This window comes from Arvicanthis niloticus, chromosome 21 (genome assembly GCF_011762505.2).
Source record: "Arvicanthis niloticus isolate mArvNil1 chromosome 21, mArvNil1.pat.X, whole genome shotgun sequence".
NCBI classification, from domain to species: domain Eukaryota; kingdom Metazoa; phylum Chordata; class Mammalia; order Rodentia; family Muridae; genus Arvicanthis; species Arvicanthis niloticus.
Window position 1 is genome coordinate 27,835,010 of NC_047678.1, and position 20,156 is coordinate 27,855,165.

The 20,156-nt window shown below is 53.0% G+C and overlaps 1 protein-coding gene across 1 annotated transcript; it reads right to left on the reverse strand.

Moving 5' to 3' along the window:
* Positions 1-1,077: 1,077 nt before the first annotated feature.
* Slc38a3 (solute carrier family 38 member 3) lies at positions 1,078-16,661 on the reverse strand. The gene is made up of 16 exons (XM_034484588.2): positions 16,569-16,661; positions 8,461-8,612; positions 8,281-8,359; positions 8,009-8,124; positions 7,365-7,438; positions 7,185-7,277; positions 7,006-7,087; positions 5,965-6,047; positions 5,826-5,884; positions 5,482-5,649; positions 5,318-5,397; positions 4,975-5,075; positions 4,646-4,770; positions 4,418-4,562; positions 2,035-2,138; positions 1,078-1,944 (listed from the first exon to the last, which is right to left on the reverse strand). Exons 2-16 carry the CDS (start codon positions 8,559-8,561, stop codon positions 1,840-1,842), a joined length of 1,515 nt encoding a protein of 504 aa, XP_034340479.1. The 5' UTR covers positions 8,562-8,612; positions 16,569-16,661; the 3' UTR covers positions 1,078-1,839.
* Between the last annotated feature and the right edge of the window lie 3,495 nt (positions 16,662-20,156).

Below are 20,156 nucleotides of genomic sequence, written 5' to 3' on the forward strand. Positions count from 1 at the left end.
CCAGACAAGACTATGTGCCCCATCTAATGGAGAAGAACTTGGTAGCTCACAGGGGACAGTCCCTTCTGACAGTCTACCTTAGGTTGCATCTACCACTAGGTCAGTGTCCAGATGTTTCCGTGGCCACAGGGCTTGTGGTTGAAGTCAGGCTCCTGGGACCGATGGAAATGGGACTCAGGAAGCTCCCCTCTGTCTAGCTGGCACAGCTGTGGGCCAAGCAGCCACCAGCTTGAAGAAGTTCTTTCTTTAGGGCTTTCCCAAGCTGGCAGTTGCCTTTCAAGTTCAAACTGGATTTTTCTTGCTGTCCTTTCGCTGGTGGCCTATCCCAGTGCAGGGTCTTTCCTAATGAGGGTTTAGTGCCAAGGTCGGGGCAGTTCTATCCTTCTGGGCTGTAGCTGATTCAGGCCTGTGAGTTGCAATGGGCAGCTTCCCAGTCCCACTTGGGCAAGGATACCTGGGGCTGCCCTGCCTCCTTGAAGTCCCTGCCTTGCCTCAGACTTCATTCTCTCTTAGCCATTCAGGACTATCCCGACTCCAGTGAGACTCACTAACCTACCTTTATTCACGGAGGTATTTATTATCAATAAAAAATCAGTCCTGCAAAAGAAAAGATCCCTGGATTCCTGTCTCCAGCTTTAAGGCATTGACAGAAGGCTGACAAGCAGCCTACGAGCTGGTGGGTTGCAGGGGCCCTTTCCTGAGGCTTCTGCAAAGCTCGGCCGGCTACCCCCAGCTCAGACCCTGTGTGGAGCTGCTGGGGATGCACCTCACGTTGCCTCCTTCCGCAGGCTTCTCTCTGTCCCACTTCCTGGCGCTCATTAATTCCTCCCCACCTCACCCCGTGAGAAAGCAGGTCTGTGCTGAACTTGGCCCAGGCCCAGAGCTGGGTCTGAGCACGCCACTGCTTGGTCTGAGGGGCAGGAGGTGGGGTGGGGGTGGAGGGTCTTGCTCAGTTCCCACTCTCGTGCAGGCAAACAGACAGGAGAACCCCCAGGGCTCCCCACAATCATTACTGATCCCTACCCGATTTTCCAGAAATGCAAAGACTGTGAAGACCAAGAATCCAGAGCACAACGGTCTTGTGTATGATATTTATAAAAGACCAGCCTCCCCATCCCTGTGCCAGCCTCCTCCTAGGGTCTTTGACTCCTCTGGGCCCAGCCTCTCTTCTCCCAGCAGTGGAATGTAAGTCATGGCCCAGGCTTGAGGTGTGGGAGTCCCAGCCTCCCCAGGACTGGTGAAGGTTTACAGCAGGGATCCCTTGGGGTGCATACCAGCCCCTTCCTCAGCAGAACCTGCTGACCCCAGATATGGGGTGGGATAGGGCCCCCTGTGAAGGAGATAGAAGAAGACGAAAGCACCCAAGATTTGGGGCCCAAGTGTTAGAAACGGGGCTGGAGACCAGGGAGGAGCACTCTGGGTATAGACTGTGATCTCCCAGCAAGACTAGGGGATGTCTTCAGGCCTGGGTTCTGGCTCTGTGTGCCCCTACAGCCTGTGTGACCTCAGGAGGTGGCTGCTAGGCCTCAGTGTACACAGCTGCTGGAGGAGGATGGAGGGTTTCGGTGGGATCTAAGGCGACAGCCCCACCCTGTTCCTAGTGCAGGAAGCCCCTGCAGCTCTGGAGCCCAGCAGGGGTGGTCCAAGGGCCTTGGTCCTGGCTCTTCAACAAAAACCTTCCAACGGAGAGGATATGGGTGGAGCCAGATGCCATAGTATTTACAGAGTCTTTCTCCCCTGTCTTTCTCCCCGTACTTAGCCCCTGGCTGGGAGCAGGGGCTGGAGAGAGAGAGGACAGGGGATGCTAGGATGAATAAACAGAACAAGATGGAGGCCATCCTAATGGTTTCCTCCATGTTGGCTGGTCCCAGAGACCCAGTCAATGATGATGAAACTCAAGCTCATGATCATCAGCAAGAAGCCAACGGCAGCAAAACAAAGGGCCTGTTAAGGATCAGAAATGAGAGTCAAGCCCGACATAAGGACAGTTCCTTCAGCTCTACCCCAGCCCCTGGGCTTCAAGGTCCCGCCTACCAGGATTTTAGGGGTGGATCTTGCAGGCTCCTTTTCCGTGGGCATGATTCGGAAGTAGAAGATGGCAGGGAAGATGAAGATGAGGCACGGAGCCGACGTGGCACCTGCAAAGGGCAGAACTTAGCAACAGCCGCTGACGCCTGCCTCCTGGCCAAGGTCTGAAGTAGACTCTCAGTGAGATCAACTATTCTTTGTTGGGGGAGAGCTCTGCCTGATTCTGGGGAGCCCACTAGCCTTTCCCTCTTGTACTCTCTCCACCAGGCTCAAGACGGATGGTGCTGGTGGGTAAGCAAAGTATACATGAATGAAAAAAAGAAACTTATGACAGAACAAAGCCCTAAGAAAACTGGGGTCCTGGGGCTGGTGTTGAGCTCAGCAGTTTCCAGAGGTCCTGAGTTCAATTCCCAGCAACTATATGGTGTCTCACAGCCATCTGTAGGGGGATCTGATGCCCTCTTGTGACATTTGGGTGTACATGCAACAGAGCATTCATACCTACATACATACACACATACTTACATACAAACATAAAAGAATACTGGCTTCCTAACACTGCTTGCTATAATTTGGATCTTGAATGTTCTCAGAGGCCCAAGTGCTTGGGGATTGGGAGTGGGTTCTCTAGGAGGTTGTGAAGCTGATGCTGTTCGAAAGGGGGTGGACCTTTAGGAGGTGGATCCTTGTGGGAGGTCCTTAGGCATGGGTATGAGCCTAAGGCCTGATTGTAAGGCCTGGGTCTCCTCTTTCCCTTTCAGCTCTTGGCCACGGGGTAAGCAGTTTTGTTCTGCCAAGCACTTCTGTCAGGATGGGCTCTCTCTCTACAGCTCTCAAATCAACTGGTACCAGTCAATCATGGCTAACACCTGTAAAAGTATGAGCCAAAATAAACCTTTTTGTTTGTCTGGGGACAAGGTCTCATGTATCCCAGGACAGCCTCAAACTGTATAGCCAAGAATGACCTTGGACCCCTGTTCTTCCTGCCCCCACCTTCTCAATGCTGGGAATATCGCTGCAATACCTTGTTTACATGTGCTGGATCTAAGCCAGATCATCAGGTGTGCATAGCCAGGCAAACAGTCTACTAACTGAGCTATGTCTTAGAGAAAAGGCTCAGTCCCTGAACCTTTTCTCTCTCTTGTTTTTTTTTTTTTAATTTTTATATTTATTGCTTTGTATATGTGTGTGTATGTAGCTGCATGTGTGTCACTGTGCACATGTGTCCATCAGAGGACAACCGTTCAGGACTCAGTTCTCTTCTTCCACCATGTGAGTTCTAGGGATCAAACTCAAGTTGTCAGGCTTGGTGGCAGGCACCCTTACTCACCGAGTCATCTCACCAGCCCTACACTGTTTCTTTATAAGTTACTTGCCTTGGGCATTCTGTTACGGTGACAGAGAGCTGACTAACACAGCATTTCCCAGGAGACTTTCCCATCCCTTGAACACTGCATTTCATTTCAGTCTGTGGACTTCAGTTTGACTCAGATTTTGAACACATGGAAACAAGTCTTTTCAAGATAATCAAAATTCTTACTGATCTGGGGATCAGTAAGGCTGGAGAGCAGGGTCAAGGAATCAGTCCTATGACTTGGGTCACCCCAAATATTTCAGAATTGTCCAGTTTTCCAGCTCAAAACCACAGCTGAGATGGGACAGTGGACAGAACATCAAGCTTGGAATCGAACAGTCTTTGTAGCTAAATTAGGTCTCTCCACTCATCAATTGTAGCTCTTTTTTTTGTTGTTTTTTTTTTTGTTGTTGTTTTGTTGTTGTTGTTGTTGTTGTTTTTCGAGACAGGGTTTCTCTGTATAGTCCTGGCTATCCTGGAACTCACTCTGTAGACAGGCTGGCCTTGAACTCAGAAATCTACCTGCCTCTGCCTCCCAAGTGCTGGGATTAAAGGCATGCGCCACCACTGCCCAGCCAATTGTAACTCTTATGTTCCTTGAATCATGCTGGACTTTGGCCTCCCCATATGTAAAATGGGCTAAGATATTATGAGATTTTTTTGTGGTTATCTGAAGTGTCTTGCTATACTGTTTGTGCTGGTTTTAGACATCTAAGCGCAAGCAATTCTCCTGCCTCATCCTCTCAAACTAAGATTACAGGCACACAATCCCACGCCCAACCCAGTGAGATCCTTTGTTGAGACTTTGGCCTGGGTGTCCACACCATTGTCTATTAAAGAGGGCTGACTCAGGGGTGTTGAGCCTTCAAGACGGATTGGAAGAGTAAAGACAAGCATTCAGGTAGGAGGTCAAACTATGTACACAGGGGACAGCTCTCATAAATGTAGGGTGTGAACTCAGGGGTCTACCAGGATCTGTAGAAGTGAAACTCTCTGTGGCTCTACCCAGCTCACACAGCAGGGTCAGACTCTCACCAATGATCCCGAATATGCCCAAGATATTGGGGGCGAAGATAACCAGCAAGTTGATGCAAGTAAGCAGGCCAGTGGCAATGAGCACGTGCCGCAACCAGCTGAACTCCTGGTTTTGAAACAGCATCTGTTGGATGGCACGCCGTACCTAGGTGGGGGAAGAACCATCAGTCTGGTGGCCTCCACTAGACCCTCCCTTCAGCTTGCCCAGGCACCTGCCCACTGGCTCACCGGGAACAGAACAATCGGAACTGTAAGTGTGACCGCTATCAGCACGGCCACGCGCACACACAAGATCAGCACATCAAATGGGTCCACCTTGCTGTAGGTGTGCAGCAGTTCCGACTCCACCCCGTCTGTGGCAGGCAGGAAGGGTGGTCAGCAGGCCAGGGGGCGGTGGACCCTGACACTGTGGGGAGTGGTACTCAGACTCACCTCCACAGCTGCAGGACACAGTCAGGCATTGCACATCTAGTGAGTGCCTATAGTCACTGTGGCCATTGACCAGCCCCTGCCTCCCAGCCTGGCCCCTGATCCCACCCACGCCGATCCAGCCATACCATAGAAGGTGAGGTAGCCGAAGAGGGCAGCCAGGAAGTACATGACATACATGACGGCAATGGACAGGTTAGAGATGTGCTGCATCTTCCTCTTGGAGGGGCTGCAGACAGTAAGAGACAGGACTTGGTGGCAAGCCGAGTCATACTGTGATAACTGTTTATACCTGAGGGTCTCCCGGTCTCCTTCTTGGGCCTAATTCCCACTCTTATCAACCATGGAGACCTTTGCTCTGGTGACCTGAGTCTTGCTTATCTCCCTCCAGACAGACATCCAAGACCACATCTATCCTCTCCAGACCAACTCAAGGCAGCCGCTGTCCCTCTCCCAGCCGCAGACACCTACTCCTTGAGTTCTGTATATATGGGCAGCACCTCAGGGTGGCAGACGAAGGCGAAGGCCATGATGGGGATGGTGTAGGCTGTCTGGAGACACACAGGACTATATCAAGGCCGCCCTCCCCACCGAGCTCCTCCCGGCTTCCCTGGCCCGGCTTGGCCTGTTGGAACCTGTGAGTTGAGTGTGAAGTAGCTTGGGGTACAGAAGGTGTCAGCAGCGTCAGGCTCGCCCTGCAGATGCTCCTTCTCCTCCACTACCACCATGTGGCTGAAGTTGCCAGTGGCATTGGCCAAGTTGTGTGCCAATGGGCAAGGAACTTGGAACTTCTTATAGATGACCTGGGGCGGAGAGGCATGAGTGTCAGAGTCAGGCTGAGCTTGCGGCAGTAGGGCTGGGAAGCCATAGTCAAGATTAGAAGACCTGAATCCAGCTTCCCAAGAGACCCTGCCCCCTCCCTCTGACAGGACTCCCTCAGGTCACTGCTCTTTCCTGACCAACATGGAGGGTGACTTACTGCGATCAAGAAGAACACCATGCAGCTGAGAGAGAAGCCACTGGAGTAACCCAGGTAGCCTGCAAAGGAGGAGACTGTGAGACTCAGGCCTTTGCTGTGTCCCTTAAAGTCCCCCTATAGTTAGACCCTGCTGGCTTACCAAGCTGTCGCATTAGTGCTAGGGGCAGAATGATGGTGACAGATACCAGGATTACAAGATAGTTGCCATCCATGTACCACACCCTGTAGGAATAAACAGAATTAGTGGTCAGAAAGAGGCTCAGCCTGGTGTGGGGACACCGGCTTCTCCAGTTTCACACCAATGACACCACATTGTATTCCCTGATGAATATTTAACTATAACTCCAAGTCTCCCTGAGCTTAACCTAAAATGGGCTCATTGTCATACTCCTGAGTGGGGTGAGCTAGCCTGGGACACAGCTCATGTGGGTCCCCTGTGACTGCAGTTGCTGGTAATGTTGTCTCAGAGGTTTGGGCCCAGTCTCCTGAAAGGACCTGGCTCAGGGAGAGTCTGTGTTTTTTCTTGGGGGGGGGGTGTCAAGGACTTGCAAATAATGTGTGCCCTCTGTGGTCTTTCTTGGCACCTGCATCTTGTATTATTCTGGCCTCCTTTCTCCTGGAAATGAACACAGGACATAGATGAGGGTAAAAGGAGCAGGACCATTCATTCTGCTAGGGCAAATTCAAGGATCTTTCCTAGGGAAAAGTCTCTGGGGCCCTACATGCACAACCCCAGTCCTTTCTTCTCAGCACTGTCCACAGTCACCAGCCCTTTTGCTTGTGAGCACTGGGTTGTCCACAGCAGGGGTAAGCCTCTGATCCCTTCCCCTAAATACAAAACAAGGCTGATGCTTGGCCGTGCTAGCTAAGTAGTAGGCACTCCCACACATGCCCCGGGCTTAATCTCTTGGTAGTGGCAGCTAGGGTGGGGGTGACCCCATGGTCAGGAATAGCAGGTGCTTAGAGTTAAGCCTGAGGCCCTTCTGCTCATATGCAGGGTCCTGGGTCACATGGGCCCTAGCTTTCGGGCTCTCAGGGCTTTCCCTGGATGCTCTGCACACAAATGGGAACTGAATGTGGCTTTCTTTGCAGCCCTGTGCTCTCTTCACCAGCCATACTCTGCCTTATTTATCAGGCTAGCTGGGTACCCATCACTTCCATCCCTATTTCCCAGGCTCACGAGGTCGGCTTCTCCAGATTCAGGAAGGTCTGTATGACGAGAGGCAATTCAGACTTGATGATGTACAGGTAGCTGGACATGGCTGGGGAGGAGGCAGGGGGTTAGCTGCTGAGGTCAGCTGAACCAGCCCTCCATCAGACCTGCCCGTTCTGCATACTGCCACCCCAGCCACCGCTCACCTCCAATGTTCTGAAGCGTGATGGCCAGGGCTGCTGCCAGCTTCCCTGGGGTCCCAAAGGCACGGTAGCCCAACTGTTCATAGGCACGGATGCCTGTGGACACAGGAAGTCAGGATAGCCAGGGGGGCTAGACCCTCTTCACCTTGGCCCCACCCCTTTGCAAGCCTGCGAGCAGCTTACCCACAATCCCCGAAGACTTGAGGAGCAGGTGAATGGAGTAGCTGGACAACAGGGCAACTGCCGTAAGCAGGAACCTGGAGGACATGGAGGAAAAGAGGCCACTGGGGGATGGCTGGCATGGAGTGATGGGGTTCAAGGAGGCTGGGAAGAAGGAGTCTGTGACATAAATGTTGGGACTCTCTCCCCCAAGAGGGAGTGGGTGCAAGTCAGGAGACTCCAGAGATATTATGAATGCTACTCTCTTTGACCCAGGGTGCAATATGACCTGGGTCGGGGCACTCTGGGTCAAGAGTGTCCTGTGCCTGTCCTCTAAGCGCCTCCTCTTCTACAGTCTTTGGGACAAACATGTTTTCCATCCTAGCTTTAGGGCAGAGCCACCAAATCAAGGACTCGTGTGGCCACACAAGGCCTGGCCACAAGGGTTCACCCATGGAGTGTAAACGTAGTAGAACAGACTCAGGCCTGTGAGGCTGGCCTTGTGGGTTTGAAGAACAGTGAGGTATTTTTGCTTGGCTATGTGTGAATGTTTTTGCAGCGGTGGACTGGGTGCAGAGAAAGAAGTGCCCATCCACTGGATAGTAAGCTAGAAGGTCCTTGGAGGTCATGGTTGGCAGCTATTTAGGGCTGTTTGCAGAGGCACTCACAGGAAAAGGATGATGCCCGTGTTGGCCATGGCGTAGGCGAGGCCCAGGATGCCGCTGCCCATGATGGCGTTGCTGAGATTGAACACCGACATCCCAAACGATGTCTTCCCCTCGAACTACAGGCACCAAAGTGGGATGGAGACAAGAGGAGAATCAGCCCAAGGGGGCTGCACTGTGGTATTGTCCCAGTCTACCACTGCATCCCCAGAGCACCTCATCACCGCGTCCAGTTTTCCCACAGTCCCCCCACTCCCTCAGGTTGCCCAGCTCACATCGGTGAAGTGTGGCTCCTTGCTGGGGCTTTTCTGAAGAAAGCCCTTGCCCTCTCCACAGTGTTGGGTATCTTCAGCCCTGGAAGGGGAGGCCAGTTCATGGGACTCAGTTCCAGCCCTGTGTCTTTTGCCTCTTCCCAAGGCTGTCCTGAGGCACCACCAGCTCTCTTTTCTGCTTACCTCTGGGTGTCTGTTGTGGGCACTCCAACTGGGAGAAGCCCCTCCAAGTGTTTGCCGTTGGGCACCAGCTCCACCATCTCTGTCTGTCGGGGTATGTCCATGGCTCAGAGACCACCCCAGAACACTGCTGTCACGCCAACACTGTCAGGTATCTGTGGATCAGTCAGTCCTTCTGGTTATCCTTGGGGTCATGGTCTAGTCTTCCACGTGAAGCCAATGGCCCTAATACATCTCTGAGAGGGTCACTTAGGACAGACAGGCACATGAAAGCTCCCTGGAAGTTGCCACTTCCTTGGGATTGGCCTTTGGGGTGTGGAGCAGAACTTAAACACCTGAGCTCCTAGGACATCCTGATGGGACAATAAGTCCCCTGCATAGACCAGTCCAAGCAAACTGCTAGGACTTCAGTTTATCTACCTATGAAGCGAGGGTCATTTGGGTGATCTGAGTCCATGGCTGAATGGCACCAGAAGCCCTAGGTTCTGACCCAACTCCACATGTGCACCTTGGACTGAATCTCCTTCCTCACTGTAGTCCTGGGACACAGTTTCCCGAACTGTTCCTGTGTGCCAGGGGCCTCCTGGCCAACCTAGAATGGCTGGAGGCCTTGGGAGAGGGTGAGGGGTGTGGGCCCTGTTCCCAGCTGCCCGGCGGGCTCTGTTGGCAGTCAGAACAAAGGGCCCTCTGTGGGCTGAGAGCTGGCGCTGTGGACAGCAGGCGCAGAGGGTGCCCCCTCCAGAGCCAGGAGGCCTGAGGCGGTGCTGGGGCTGGACACCTGGGCCATCCAGCCAGGCTGTGCTGAAAGGCCCTCAGGGGCCCTTCCAGGAAATGGATGTCCCAGGGCACACAGTTCTGGGGGCCACTTGCTCTTCATGCTCCTCACAGTCCTGCCTTCCTTCTGGCATCTCCTCTCTTACCAGGGAGCCCCGAATCTGCAAAGCTACTCTCTAAACAGAGCCCTCATTTCTCTGGGCCAGGAGTTTGGGGCTTGGCCGGCTGAGGAGAAGCCCATGTCACTGCTGGGTGCCCCTTCTCTCTCTGGGCTTGGCCAGGCTGGACTGCAGATGATCCAGCTTCCTTGCTTTGCAGTGAGCACTGCCCAGACAACTCACTGGCTCCTCTCCCATCCCTGGGGCCAGGGGATACCTACCGTGCCCAGATGTCTGGGCAAACTGAACCCAGGCTCTGTCAGGACATCCTAAAGGCTAACGTGGCCAGGAGGGGCGCTGAGCCAGAGTGGAGACCAGAAAGCGCTGTCTGTGCCAGGCAGGATAGCCAGAGCCTGGGCCTGAGGCAAGCGAGGTATCCTAAATGCAGCTCTGAATCCACTCTCCCTACTCTAGCCCCCAGTGATCTCAGACCTTCTTAGAAGTGGGAAGCTTCAAGGAGCTCAAATACCCAGGATTGATCCTGGATCCTACAGGGAGCCAGGCTTAGGCCTTAGGTCCCCACATCATGTAGACATCTGTTTCCCTATACCCACTGGAGCACCCTCACCCACTGCCCCAGCCCAGAGCTCAGATCTCAAATACCGTAGCCATGGGAACTCCACACCTTGCACCATTGCCTACCTCTGTCACCCTGGTTGCCAGTTTTGAGCCCTTTATCATTCCAGCCTACCTACCCAGAACCCTGACCATGTGGACCTGTCCTCTAGGGCTCTCTTCCCATGAATCATCCATTGTCCCTAAGCTGTCCTCTCTCCTGTAGATCATTCATCGTCCCTAGGCTATTCTCATGTTGTCCCTTTGCTGAGCCTCTCCAGGATCTCACCTAGGTGTAAGGTACCACTGCCAGGTCTCCAAAGCCCCCTGGCACTCAGTAGGTTGCCCTTGCTTGGTCCCCACCCTGGGCAAGCTGGGACAAGCCCTTGGAGTGTGCTGAATCAGCAATCTAGGCCAAGCAACTGTTTCTGTCATAATGACAGAGGCCCCCAAGGGCTTGCCTGGGCCGGTGTGTGTAGGGCTTCATTCTATTCTGGCATCAGGATACGGAGCAGCCTAGCACTGCCTCCAGGGAGACTAAGTCTGTGGAATGGCTATGGGAGGTGCCTACGGTTCTGGCTCTAGGTCCCCTGTCCCCTTTCAGGATGTGGGCTAAAGCTTTTGAGACCTGATGACTATTATTCATAACCAGTCAGGCCGCCCTGAGATCCCAGGAAGGATGCAGAATATTTGTCCTTAAGTGACCTCCGAGCTGGTAGAAATGATGTCCTTCCATGTTCCATTACACTCCTGCCCCCAACAAACAACACTACATCTCCTGCTGCAACTGGATGCAAGGCATTCTTCTGGGACTTTACAAAGGAAAGGAGAGTTAGAGATATAGCTAAGTGGTAGAGTCCTTGGCATGCAAAAGACTCCAGGTCCCATCCCTAAAATGCCGGTGCAAAAAATAAAAATAAATAAAAAAGTTAGAGGAGAGAGGTATCAAGAAAGGCTTCCTGGAAGAGGCAGTGTAGTCAGGCCTAAACTTCCAACAGAAGCTCTAAGGTATGAAGCAAAGAAGGGAGGCTTAAGCAGAGAGCACAGCATGAGCAGAGGTTCTGAGGTGTGGCATCAGCAGGTGGTGAGGGGAGGAGGAAGAGTCTGTGAGCATAGACAAACCTTCCAGAGCCTTAAAGGCTAAGTCAAGGTCTGTACCTCAGCACAGGAAGGTTTCAGGAGCAGAGCCCCAGAGTGGAAATTGGCTTTTATCCTATGAGGGAGATCTCAGATACTTCTAAGGCTGCCAGCCCATCTCTTAGGCCTGCTATCTCCAATGGTGGTGAGAGCCCAGACAAACTCCCACCCTGGATCAGCCTCACTAAACAGAGCACCCTCAACCAAAACCTCATTGTCCCCTGATATCTAGAGGTTCTGGGAGGCTAGACCAAAGCTGATGACAGAATGAGGGAGCTCTCGTTACGCTTCACCCCCAAGAGCAGGCCAAGACTGTCCAAAGAATGGTAAAGCCTTAGGATAGAGAGATCACTGAGCCCGCAGACAGGCCATCAAAATGGCATCAGTCATGGGTAATACGGGCAGTGAGCTGAAAGCCTGGTCCAGCATACCACTCCAAGGCTTGTTTGCTCTGCTGGGAGATGGGAGAGATGGGAGGGAGGAGCATCATGAGGAATGGTGCACCAAGTAACGCCTGCCCACGCAGGCATCACAGAGTGAGAATTTATCAGGCACACCTCGGCAGGTGTTGACTTTGGCTAATTAAAGACTTCTAGGCCCAGGAATCCAGGCCAGGATGGGCTGGTTGCTTGCATCAGCCACTGTGGGAACCACAGTTTTCTCTCCTATCTGAGTCCCTAAGGCTCCACTTTCCCCTCAGTTCTCAGGGACCTAAGTGGGTTTGCAGGTGTGGGCTGGAGACAGGGTGGACAGTACTTCTCCCAATCCTGCAACCATATGTTCTGATGGGGGTGTGGCTGTCATATGAAATTCACTTCTACAGCTCAGCCTTCCCGGGCCTGGGCAGCCTTGAACATAGCCCAAGGAAGACCTGGTAAGAAGCAGGTTGCTTGGAGTGAAGGGTCACAGAGCCTTTCACGGGGGCTCCATGGTAGGGAAAGCTCCTATCCCTGGTTTAGCCATTATGTCAGGGTATCTCTAGACAGCTTCTCATCTGCCAGCCTGTTTCTCCAGGTTTAAAGAGGGGATTCCATCTTGGGAGTAAGTGGGTATTACCATTACCGGGGGCATCAGTACACAGCGACATGACATGTTTGAACTGTAGGTCCCTAAACACACAGCCACAGAGACTGCTGGGAGACAACACTACTGTAAGAGATTGAGGTTCAGGGCAAGTAGGAGGTTGTTAGAGCAGTCAACCATGCTTCATTCCTCCCCCAGGCCACAGCTTCATACTTTGGTGGTCTGTAGGGCAGTGGTGGCACACGCCTTTGATCCCAGTACTTGGGAGGCAGAGGCAGGCGGATTTCTGAGTTTGAGGCCAGCCTGGTCTACAGAGTGAGTTCCAGGACAGCCAGGGCTATACAGAGAAACCCTGTCTTGAAAAAACCGGAAAAAAAAAACAAAAAAACAAAAAAACAAAAACATACTTTGGTGGTAGAAGACCCAAATCACTGTCTCATCACTAGAAGACAATAATAGAACAGGAAGATGAGACACGTGGCCAGTGTGTGGCCAGCACAACTGGCATAAAGAGGTATGCATGCAAGAGCAGGCAAACCCAGGGAAGGTGACAGCCTGGAACACTGATGCCCTAGCCACTGATATGCCTCAGCCTTGGCGCCTTGGCCCAGGGATCTGTAGCCTGTGCCTGTGTTCTGGCTATCCGGAAGCATCTAGGAGGATCTAAGAAGCCCAGCTGGAGCAGGAAGATAGACTTTCCTGTGACAGGGTACATTTCCTAGACAAGGCAGATGCTTACAAGCCACCTTGGCCTCATCTCCCTCCACGACCTGGACCCTCTGCTCAGTTTCTAAGGGAGACTGTAGCCAGCACCTCTCAATGCAAGCTGTCCTGAGCCAGCAGCAGCCCCCTCCCCCAACTCCATTGCCAGCTTGTTCAGGGCGATGTGTAGCCAGAGGTCCTGCTGAGGCAAAGGACAGAACATCACGTGACTGTGGCCCCCAAGAGGCAGGGGAGACCCTGCGCCAGCCAGCGCATCTTCCTCCAAGCTGACCCGGAATCCCCTGGAGGTGGCCAAATATTTGGACAGCCGGACTTCTGGCCTCAAGGAAAACTGGAACACAGGCCTGGGGCAGTTTGGGACTCATTGTAGACCCTGATGGGGGGGGGGGGGGGCTAAAGCAAGGTCAGCTTGGAGGAGGGGAGACATCCAAGGTCAGGAAGACTGAGGCAGAGAGAGGGAGAGAGGAAAGATCTGAGAGGAGAGAATGCAAAAGAAAACACACATTTCACACATGCGTCCATGCATACTGATTTAGACAGACAACCAGTCAGCCAGACAGGGGCCCAGGGAGCTAAAGAAACATAGATGGATATACAGGGACAGACAGACAGAGAGAAGAAAACAGAAAGAATCAAGTCATACGTAAGTAGATGGTTTGCTATTCAGGCAAGGAGATAAGAGACAATGAGGGAAGTAAAAAACAAAGATGACCCTCCAGATGCTAGACAAAGATGGTGCCAAGAAATAGCCAGCAAGAGACAGAGCCCCACAAAGGTGGTGCTGAAAACCCTAAACCCCAGCACTTGGGAGGCAGAGGTAGAGGCAGGGGGATATCTATGAGTCAGAGGCCAGCCTGATCTATATAGCAAGTTACAGAGCAGCCAAAGCTACATAGTAAAATTCTGTCTTAAAAACAAAAACAAAGACAAAAAACAAAGACAGATCTGGGCCAGTGGTGGCGCACACCTTCAATCTCAGCACTTGGGAGAAAAAAGCAGGTAGATCTCTGTGAGTTCAAGGCCAGCCTAGAATGCCAAGCAAGTTCCAGGATACAGAGAAACTCTGTCTTGAACTAACCAAAAAAGCCCCACAAAACCAAAACAAACAGTCAAACAACCCCCACTTCAACAAAGACAGAGAGTTTTAGAAGGAGCAAGAAGGGAAAAGGAGTCAAAATGGCCATGTGAAGGGTATGAAGCAGGTGTGTGTCAGGCTCTGTAGGTACCATGGAGTGCCTAGGCAGAACCCAGCAAGGACTCCATAAGGCCACCACTGCATCCTTAGGTCTCCATAAATTCAAATTATATCCCACCAGCCAGATGCTATGCTATGTCACATCCAGTGGAGCCACGTCCAGGAAGGTCATAAGGCCAGGCTCTACTAGAAAGTTCAGAGACCTCAAGGCTGGTGCCTGAGACTTATTTACCTGAACAAAGGAAAAGACAAGCAGAGGCAATGGTCAGCTGGAGTGACTCCTATTGTCAGTGGTCACACACAGGTGCAGACGTGCTGGCTGAGAGGCTGTGTACAGGACGTGGCCCGCAGAGCGGAAACTCAAAGCCAAGCAAGCCTGGGCCACTGGCAGGAAAGCCCCTCCTGCCCCAGCAGCTGGTCCTTCCCGTTGGCCCCCAGAAGTGCTGCCTGGTCCTCTAGAACTCCTACCCTACCCTCCTATGCCTGTCTTCCCATCCAAAGTCAAAGGCCCACCTCTTCAGTATGATTTCACCCATCACACTGTGAGCAAGACACATAGTAGGTACTCAATAAAATTACTGAATGAATGGAATTCAGTCTAACTTACCGACTCTGTGGGCCCCAGTCCCTGGTGATGTCTACAATAGAACTCTTCCCGCGGGCCCCTTCCTACGACAGCACAGACATCACATTCCAGCTTGCTATGCACACAAATGCCTGAACAGCATTTAATCCTTAGCAGGCACTGCCTTGCAAACATGCATTGCCCTCCAGTGTTTCTGCTTCCTCTCACACTCAGCGCAGACCCCCAGGGTGTGCTTCATTCAGCTTCAGATCTTTTCCTGGTCTGGAGTTCATGATCTACCTGCCTTCCTTGGGCCTGTTTCTCCATTTGTGTGGGGGCTCCAAGGCCCACGATACAAGTACAGGGATAAGCAAGTCTTTTGGCCTGGCTTTCTGGAGCCTTGGACTGTGGGATACAGCAAGCCTGGGATAAGAATCAGCACTTAGGCCGGGCAGTGGTGGCGCACACCTTTAATCCCAGCACTTGGGAGGCAGAGGCAGGCTGATTTCTGAGTTCGAGGCCAGCCTGGTCTACCGAGTGAGTTCCAGGACAGCCAAGGCTATACAGAGAAACCCTGTCTTGAAAAACCAAAAAAAAAAAAAGAATCAGCACTTAGCAGGCAGGATGGCTTGAGAGGCAGTGAGGAGACGGGATCCCCAGACCCGGGCAGAACGAAGCTCTGAGACACATTCCTGGTTCAGCCATCCCAACCTCTCCAAACCGTGGCAGGCATGGCATCACACACTCCTGACCCCTCCCATTATGGGGCTTCCTAGGGAGCTTTCCACAGCTGTGCAGATGTTCACTATTTCCAAATCGAACTACCCTTGGATATATTATCTTTGGATAATATAATTATAGTTATAGTTATCTAGCTTTCTAACACCCTAACACACAAAGAGTAATCCAAGGGACTGGCTTCTTTTCTGGAAAATAAGCCCCTATCCCAGACTATGTGCCAGGGGTCTCTTCTAGGGGACAATATAATGGCAGGACGCAGAAAAAGTAAAAGGGGTAAGAATAGGACTGGTCGGCTAAAGGAAGCGTGCCATAGCGATGTCCTCCATAGTGTACTTCAGGGTGCAAGAGCCTTTGATGTAGGCCCCCCTCCCTCCTCACACAGGAGAAGGCAGACCTGAATGCAGGTCTTAGGTCACGTGGCGAGGGGGAGCTGGGCTTGGGGCGCAGTTCTTACGTGCCCCATCCTTGGTCCCCTTCTCTAGTGTAAACAAACCGCACGCATTCGCTGTAGCCAATGGAAGGGGCCAGTCCAGCAGGGGCGGGTTCATGAAAGCTGAGTCCTAGGCCCTGGCTAGTTCTCACACCTCGGCCAGCCAGGTCCACAGGTGGACAGGAGCGCCCATTGCACCCCGCCCTCAGGCCAAAGAGCCACAAGAACCCAGAGCAGGCAGTGCCCGCTGGCCCCACTGCAAATGGCACCGGTTCTGGGGCCAGCATGTACCCCGCGGCCCCTCAGGCATCCCGGCCCGATCTGCCCTCAAACTGCCCAGAGAGCGGGATAAATATACCCGGATTGCCGGCGTGCCAGCCGGCGGATCTGCCTCTCAGGCGCCCGTCGGGGCAGCGCTCCAGAGTCTGCTCCCGGCCATTCTTTAGCTGGTGCCCGCGGGTCCTGACTCGGGAAGTCGGTCCACTGACTCCTGAGCCTCAAACTAGGTGACCTGTGGATCTAACCCCGGGCTGCTGTCCCCTTCTGTCCTGCTTGCCTCTACCAAGAAGCGGAATCGACGAGGTGCCCCTCCCGGCACCCTGGCGCAAGCTTGGAGCTGGGTGCCTACCGGCATGCTCACAAACCTGTGCTCTGGAGCTCTCTCTGACTGACTCTCGGAAAGCTGGAACGCCTGCCCGGGTCTCGGGGTACAAGGAGAGCTGCCCAGAGCCCACTACGGACTGAAGGAGGTATAATGGGTTCGGCCCGCCCAGCGCCCCTGTGCTGGTGGCTCTATATCCCCGGCCGTACCTGGCCTCGTGGTGGGCACGTTCAGCACTCCGTTCCAGAGGGTGAGATCCGCTCTGCTCCAAGCTGAGCGCAGGGCTGCAGCAGCAACTGCAACGGCAGAGGATGAAGGGTGCCCGGCCCCGCCTCTGGCCCGCCCCCCGCCCGCCAATCCCAGGCTGCCAGAGGGAGGAGGGGCTGGTCTGGGGAGGAGCGGGGGCCTGGTCTTGTCTCAAAGGGGCAGTCGGTGCCCTTGGTGCCCTCGGAGCCTATAGGTGGGAGGGCCTGATTGGGGAGGGGTCGCTTGAGCCTTGAAGGATCGGGGCGATGGTTCAGGTTCAAAGCAGAGGTCTTTGTGAGGACTGTGGCTGCCCTGGACCCCTGAAACATTCCGCCTATATTTCTCTAAACTCCGAAGAGATCTTCAACCAAAAGGAATAGGAACACCGCAAGGCTTAACTTCAGTAAGGGGCTTGGAATGGACGACTCTCCGACTTATGCCTTTTTCTACCTTACCTGGGTCGCCTTTGCTTAGTAGTAGTGGACAGAGGTGGGAGAGGGGCTATCTGAATCAGTTTTGTCTTCACCCGAGATAGTACCCTTGAGGCTGAAGTGGACATGGTCTGGGACAGCAAAAACAAGGGAAGATCGCATTGCCTCTTTTCAAACCTTGCCCGGCTATGCCCTCCACTCTATAAGAGTGAGTGAGGGCTGCCAGCCTGCCCATCAGAAACGGGGGCAGGACATGTGAGAAAGAGACTTTAGGGAGGTTCATTCTTGGCTGACAGTTAGTGTTACCTCTACCGGCTTCCCACCTAGAGCTCCGGTGCTCAGAGGCAGTGGACGGGTAGGGAACTAGGGGAGGTGTTGACCTTTCAGGATAAAGGGGCTGGAGATGGCTCTAGAACAGCTGTGCCCCTTGTTTCTCAGCCGCTGGCTCTGATCCGATTAATTCCATGGCCTCTGCTGTTCCTCTCCAAGCTGGGCTTCTCTTGTCATATCTACCTCCTGATGTCATATCTACTTCCTGATGCTGTGAAGCATGCTCTCAGAGGCCAGGTCTCATCCCTTCTCTGCCCCAGGCTGAGAGTCGGGACTCCTCAAATCTAGAAATCCTGGATTCCCTTCCTGTTGACTCATAGCACCACCACAGCCAAGCCCAAGCGTGCCTCAGTTTCCCTTTGTATCAGAAAGAAATGGCTGTCTTGCCCTCTGGCCAGAGAGAAGGAGGGTAACAAGAAAACTATAAGCCATGAACTGAGACTAGATGCTGCTGCCTACGAGGGCCAGGGAGCTGAGGGACTAAGGAAAACGGCCCAGGGGTGGAGACAACTCCAGGAACTCAGACTATCCAATCCTACCTTTCCGGTAGCTAGATGACAGGAAGGAAAGATTTGCGTCCTTAGTTGAGGTTGACATAATTGCCAGACCAGAGCTTACTTACCACATTGTGAAGGGCCATTAGACACCCCCAACCTCTAAAAAAGCATGAGAAACCCAGTAGGGTGGCACATGCCTGCAATCCCAGCCCTCCAGAGGGGAGCAGGGAGGACAAAATGGCTGAGACAGAAGCATCTTGGACAACTCACAGGAGATATTTGTCCAGGGGTAGTGGCACCCCCACAGGCAGTTCCTGAGGGTCCTGACTAGGCTCAAGGTCACTCAGGATATGAACATTGGAGTCCTCGTCCAAACTGAACAGGCAGGGGCTGGCTGGGCTAGGCTGCTGTAGGAGGCCTGGAGATGAGTGTGAGGAGGGGGTCCCTGGGTAAGGCCAGTCATGTTAAGCTGGGGGAAGGGCAACTGTTTGTTGTTGCTAGGCCTGGACCCCTGCCAGGGTAAACAGAGCTCTGAGGCCTTCCTCACCACCTGCGGAATCTCCCAGCCCAGCCTGCATTAGCTGCACAGCCTGATAAGACGCTGAGAGCGCCAGGCACCTTCTTCTAGAGGTCTGTCTGAGAAAATGCCCATCCTTGTAACCAACCACCATGTTGAGGTAACTTTTTTAGGAGAGGGAAAGCTTTATTATCTGTGGTGTTAGGCCAGCCCTTGCCTCTCTATTCCCTGATTTCCACATTTCAGACACAGGCCTAAAAGACTGCCAGACATGTGGGATAGAGCTTAGGATCCTAGGATCTTACAGAGTCTCCTCCCAAGATCACATTAGCGCTGCCCCCTTGTCTCTTTCTTAGCCCTTACCTACCCAGTCTCAAATGGGGCAGGGTCTTCTCACCAGAACCCATTCTGCACAGTTCATTCATACCCTCTATAACATTGATGCCCCATCTTTACCTCTAACTTAGTTCTTCTTGGATCCATGCATTCTAAGGACATCTGTAGGCTCCTCCCTTACACACACCGCAACCTGCTCTTGGTCAGCCCACTCCTGACACAGCCTGGCTGACCACACATGGCCCTACCATTTTTTTAAAGAACATGCCAGATTTCACGCTTCTGTGCCTCTGCCCTTCCTTCCCCAGCTGAGATCCTCACGGTCCTAAGTCCTTGGCACCCTCTGATTTGTCCTTTAGCACTCAAAGATGCCCAAATCGCCAAAGAACAGGCTATTCTAGGTCTTGCAGTGGCTGCCCAATCAACACACTCAGTCCCAGCCTCAGCATCTTCACGTGCTCTGCATAGGACATGTGGATGACCAATGCCTATTGGAATCGGCACACCAATGAATGAAATCCCAGTGAAGGAGTAGCCTGTGGATCAGACTCAGCCCAGGGGATGGAAGTGACATGTCAGGGCTGGGCAAGAAAGAACTCTCCAAGGAGAGCCCGGTACACTGTAGGATCCACACTAGTAGATTCTGGGCTATGTATACTATGTAACAAGGTGAGATACTTGTTAAGGAAACAAGTTGGGGACTTAAAGGATTCACACTCCAGAGTGGAAGACTCAAAGCCATGCTTCTGACTACACTTGTTCATTGTTCAGTGCCCAGGAGGCACTTCGGGTACAAGCAGAGTTGAATGTCACACTACAGAATGCAAAAGAGTGGAGTTAAACCCATAGGCAATCCTCGTATCTAGTCTTCCCCTGCTTGGGCCCCTAGAGCTGGTAGCTTCCTGGCTAAGGCCTGCTTCGGCAGGTCTGCTGGCATGCCTGCCCTCTCTCCCCTAGCTTCTCTGGCCACTGAAGCAGTTTAATGAGCCCAGGTCACATGGACTGTGCTGCTGCCCATGGGAGGTCTCAGACTCCCAGTGGTCATCCAGCCAGGCTTGACGTCAGTGGTATTAACCATCCACTTGTCTAATCTCTGGTCAGTGGCCGGGCCAGGCAAGACCTGTCAGAGCCAGAGCTGAAGATCATGAGGGCCCTCAGGGACACTTTGAGGTTGTAGGACAGACAGGATGGCTGGAGGACACATAGTAAATGCAGCCCCTCTGCATAACAGACACAACCATAGTGTTCTATGGGATCCTCTTCCCTGGACTGTAAATCAACTACCAGGCACTAACTGAGCTGATTCCTTGAAGTGTGTTTACACTGCTGGGGTAAGTGGAGCTAAGGATTTCTGCCTAGGAGACTACCCTCACACACAGTGCAGCTTAGGGCCAGGCAGTGTCTGCATCACACAAGACTCAGGAATATTGTTCTTCTGTC

Bases quoted from the DNA above. Each gene is read 5' to 3' on its own strand.
- Slc38a3 (XM_034484588.2), bottom strand. From the start codon at position 8,561: ATGGACATACCCCGACAGACAGAGATGGTGGAGCTGGTGCCCAACGGC. The intron at 5,650-5,825 runs GTAAGTCACCCT...TCTCCGCCCCAG, and splicing joins TGGTGTTCTTCTTGATCGCA to GTCATCTATAAGAAGTTCCA. The intron at 1,945-2,034 runs GTAGGCGGGACC...GATCCTTAACAG, and splicing joins GATCCACCCCTAAAATCCTG to GCCCTTTGTTTTGCTGCCGT.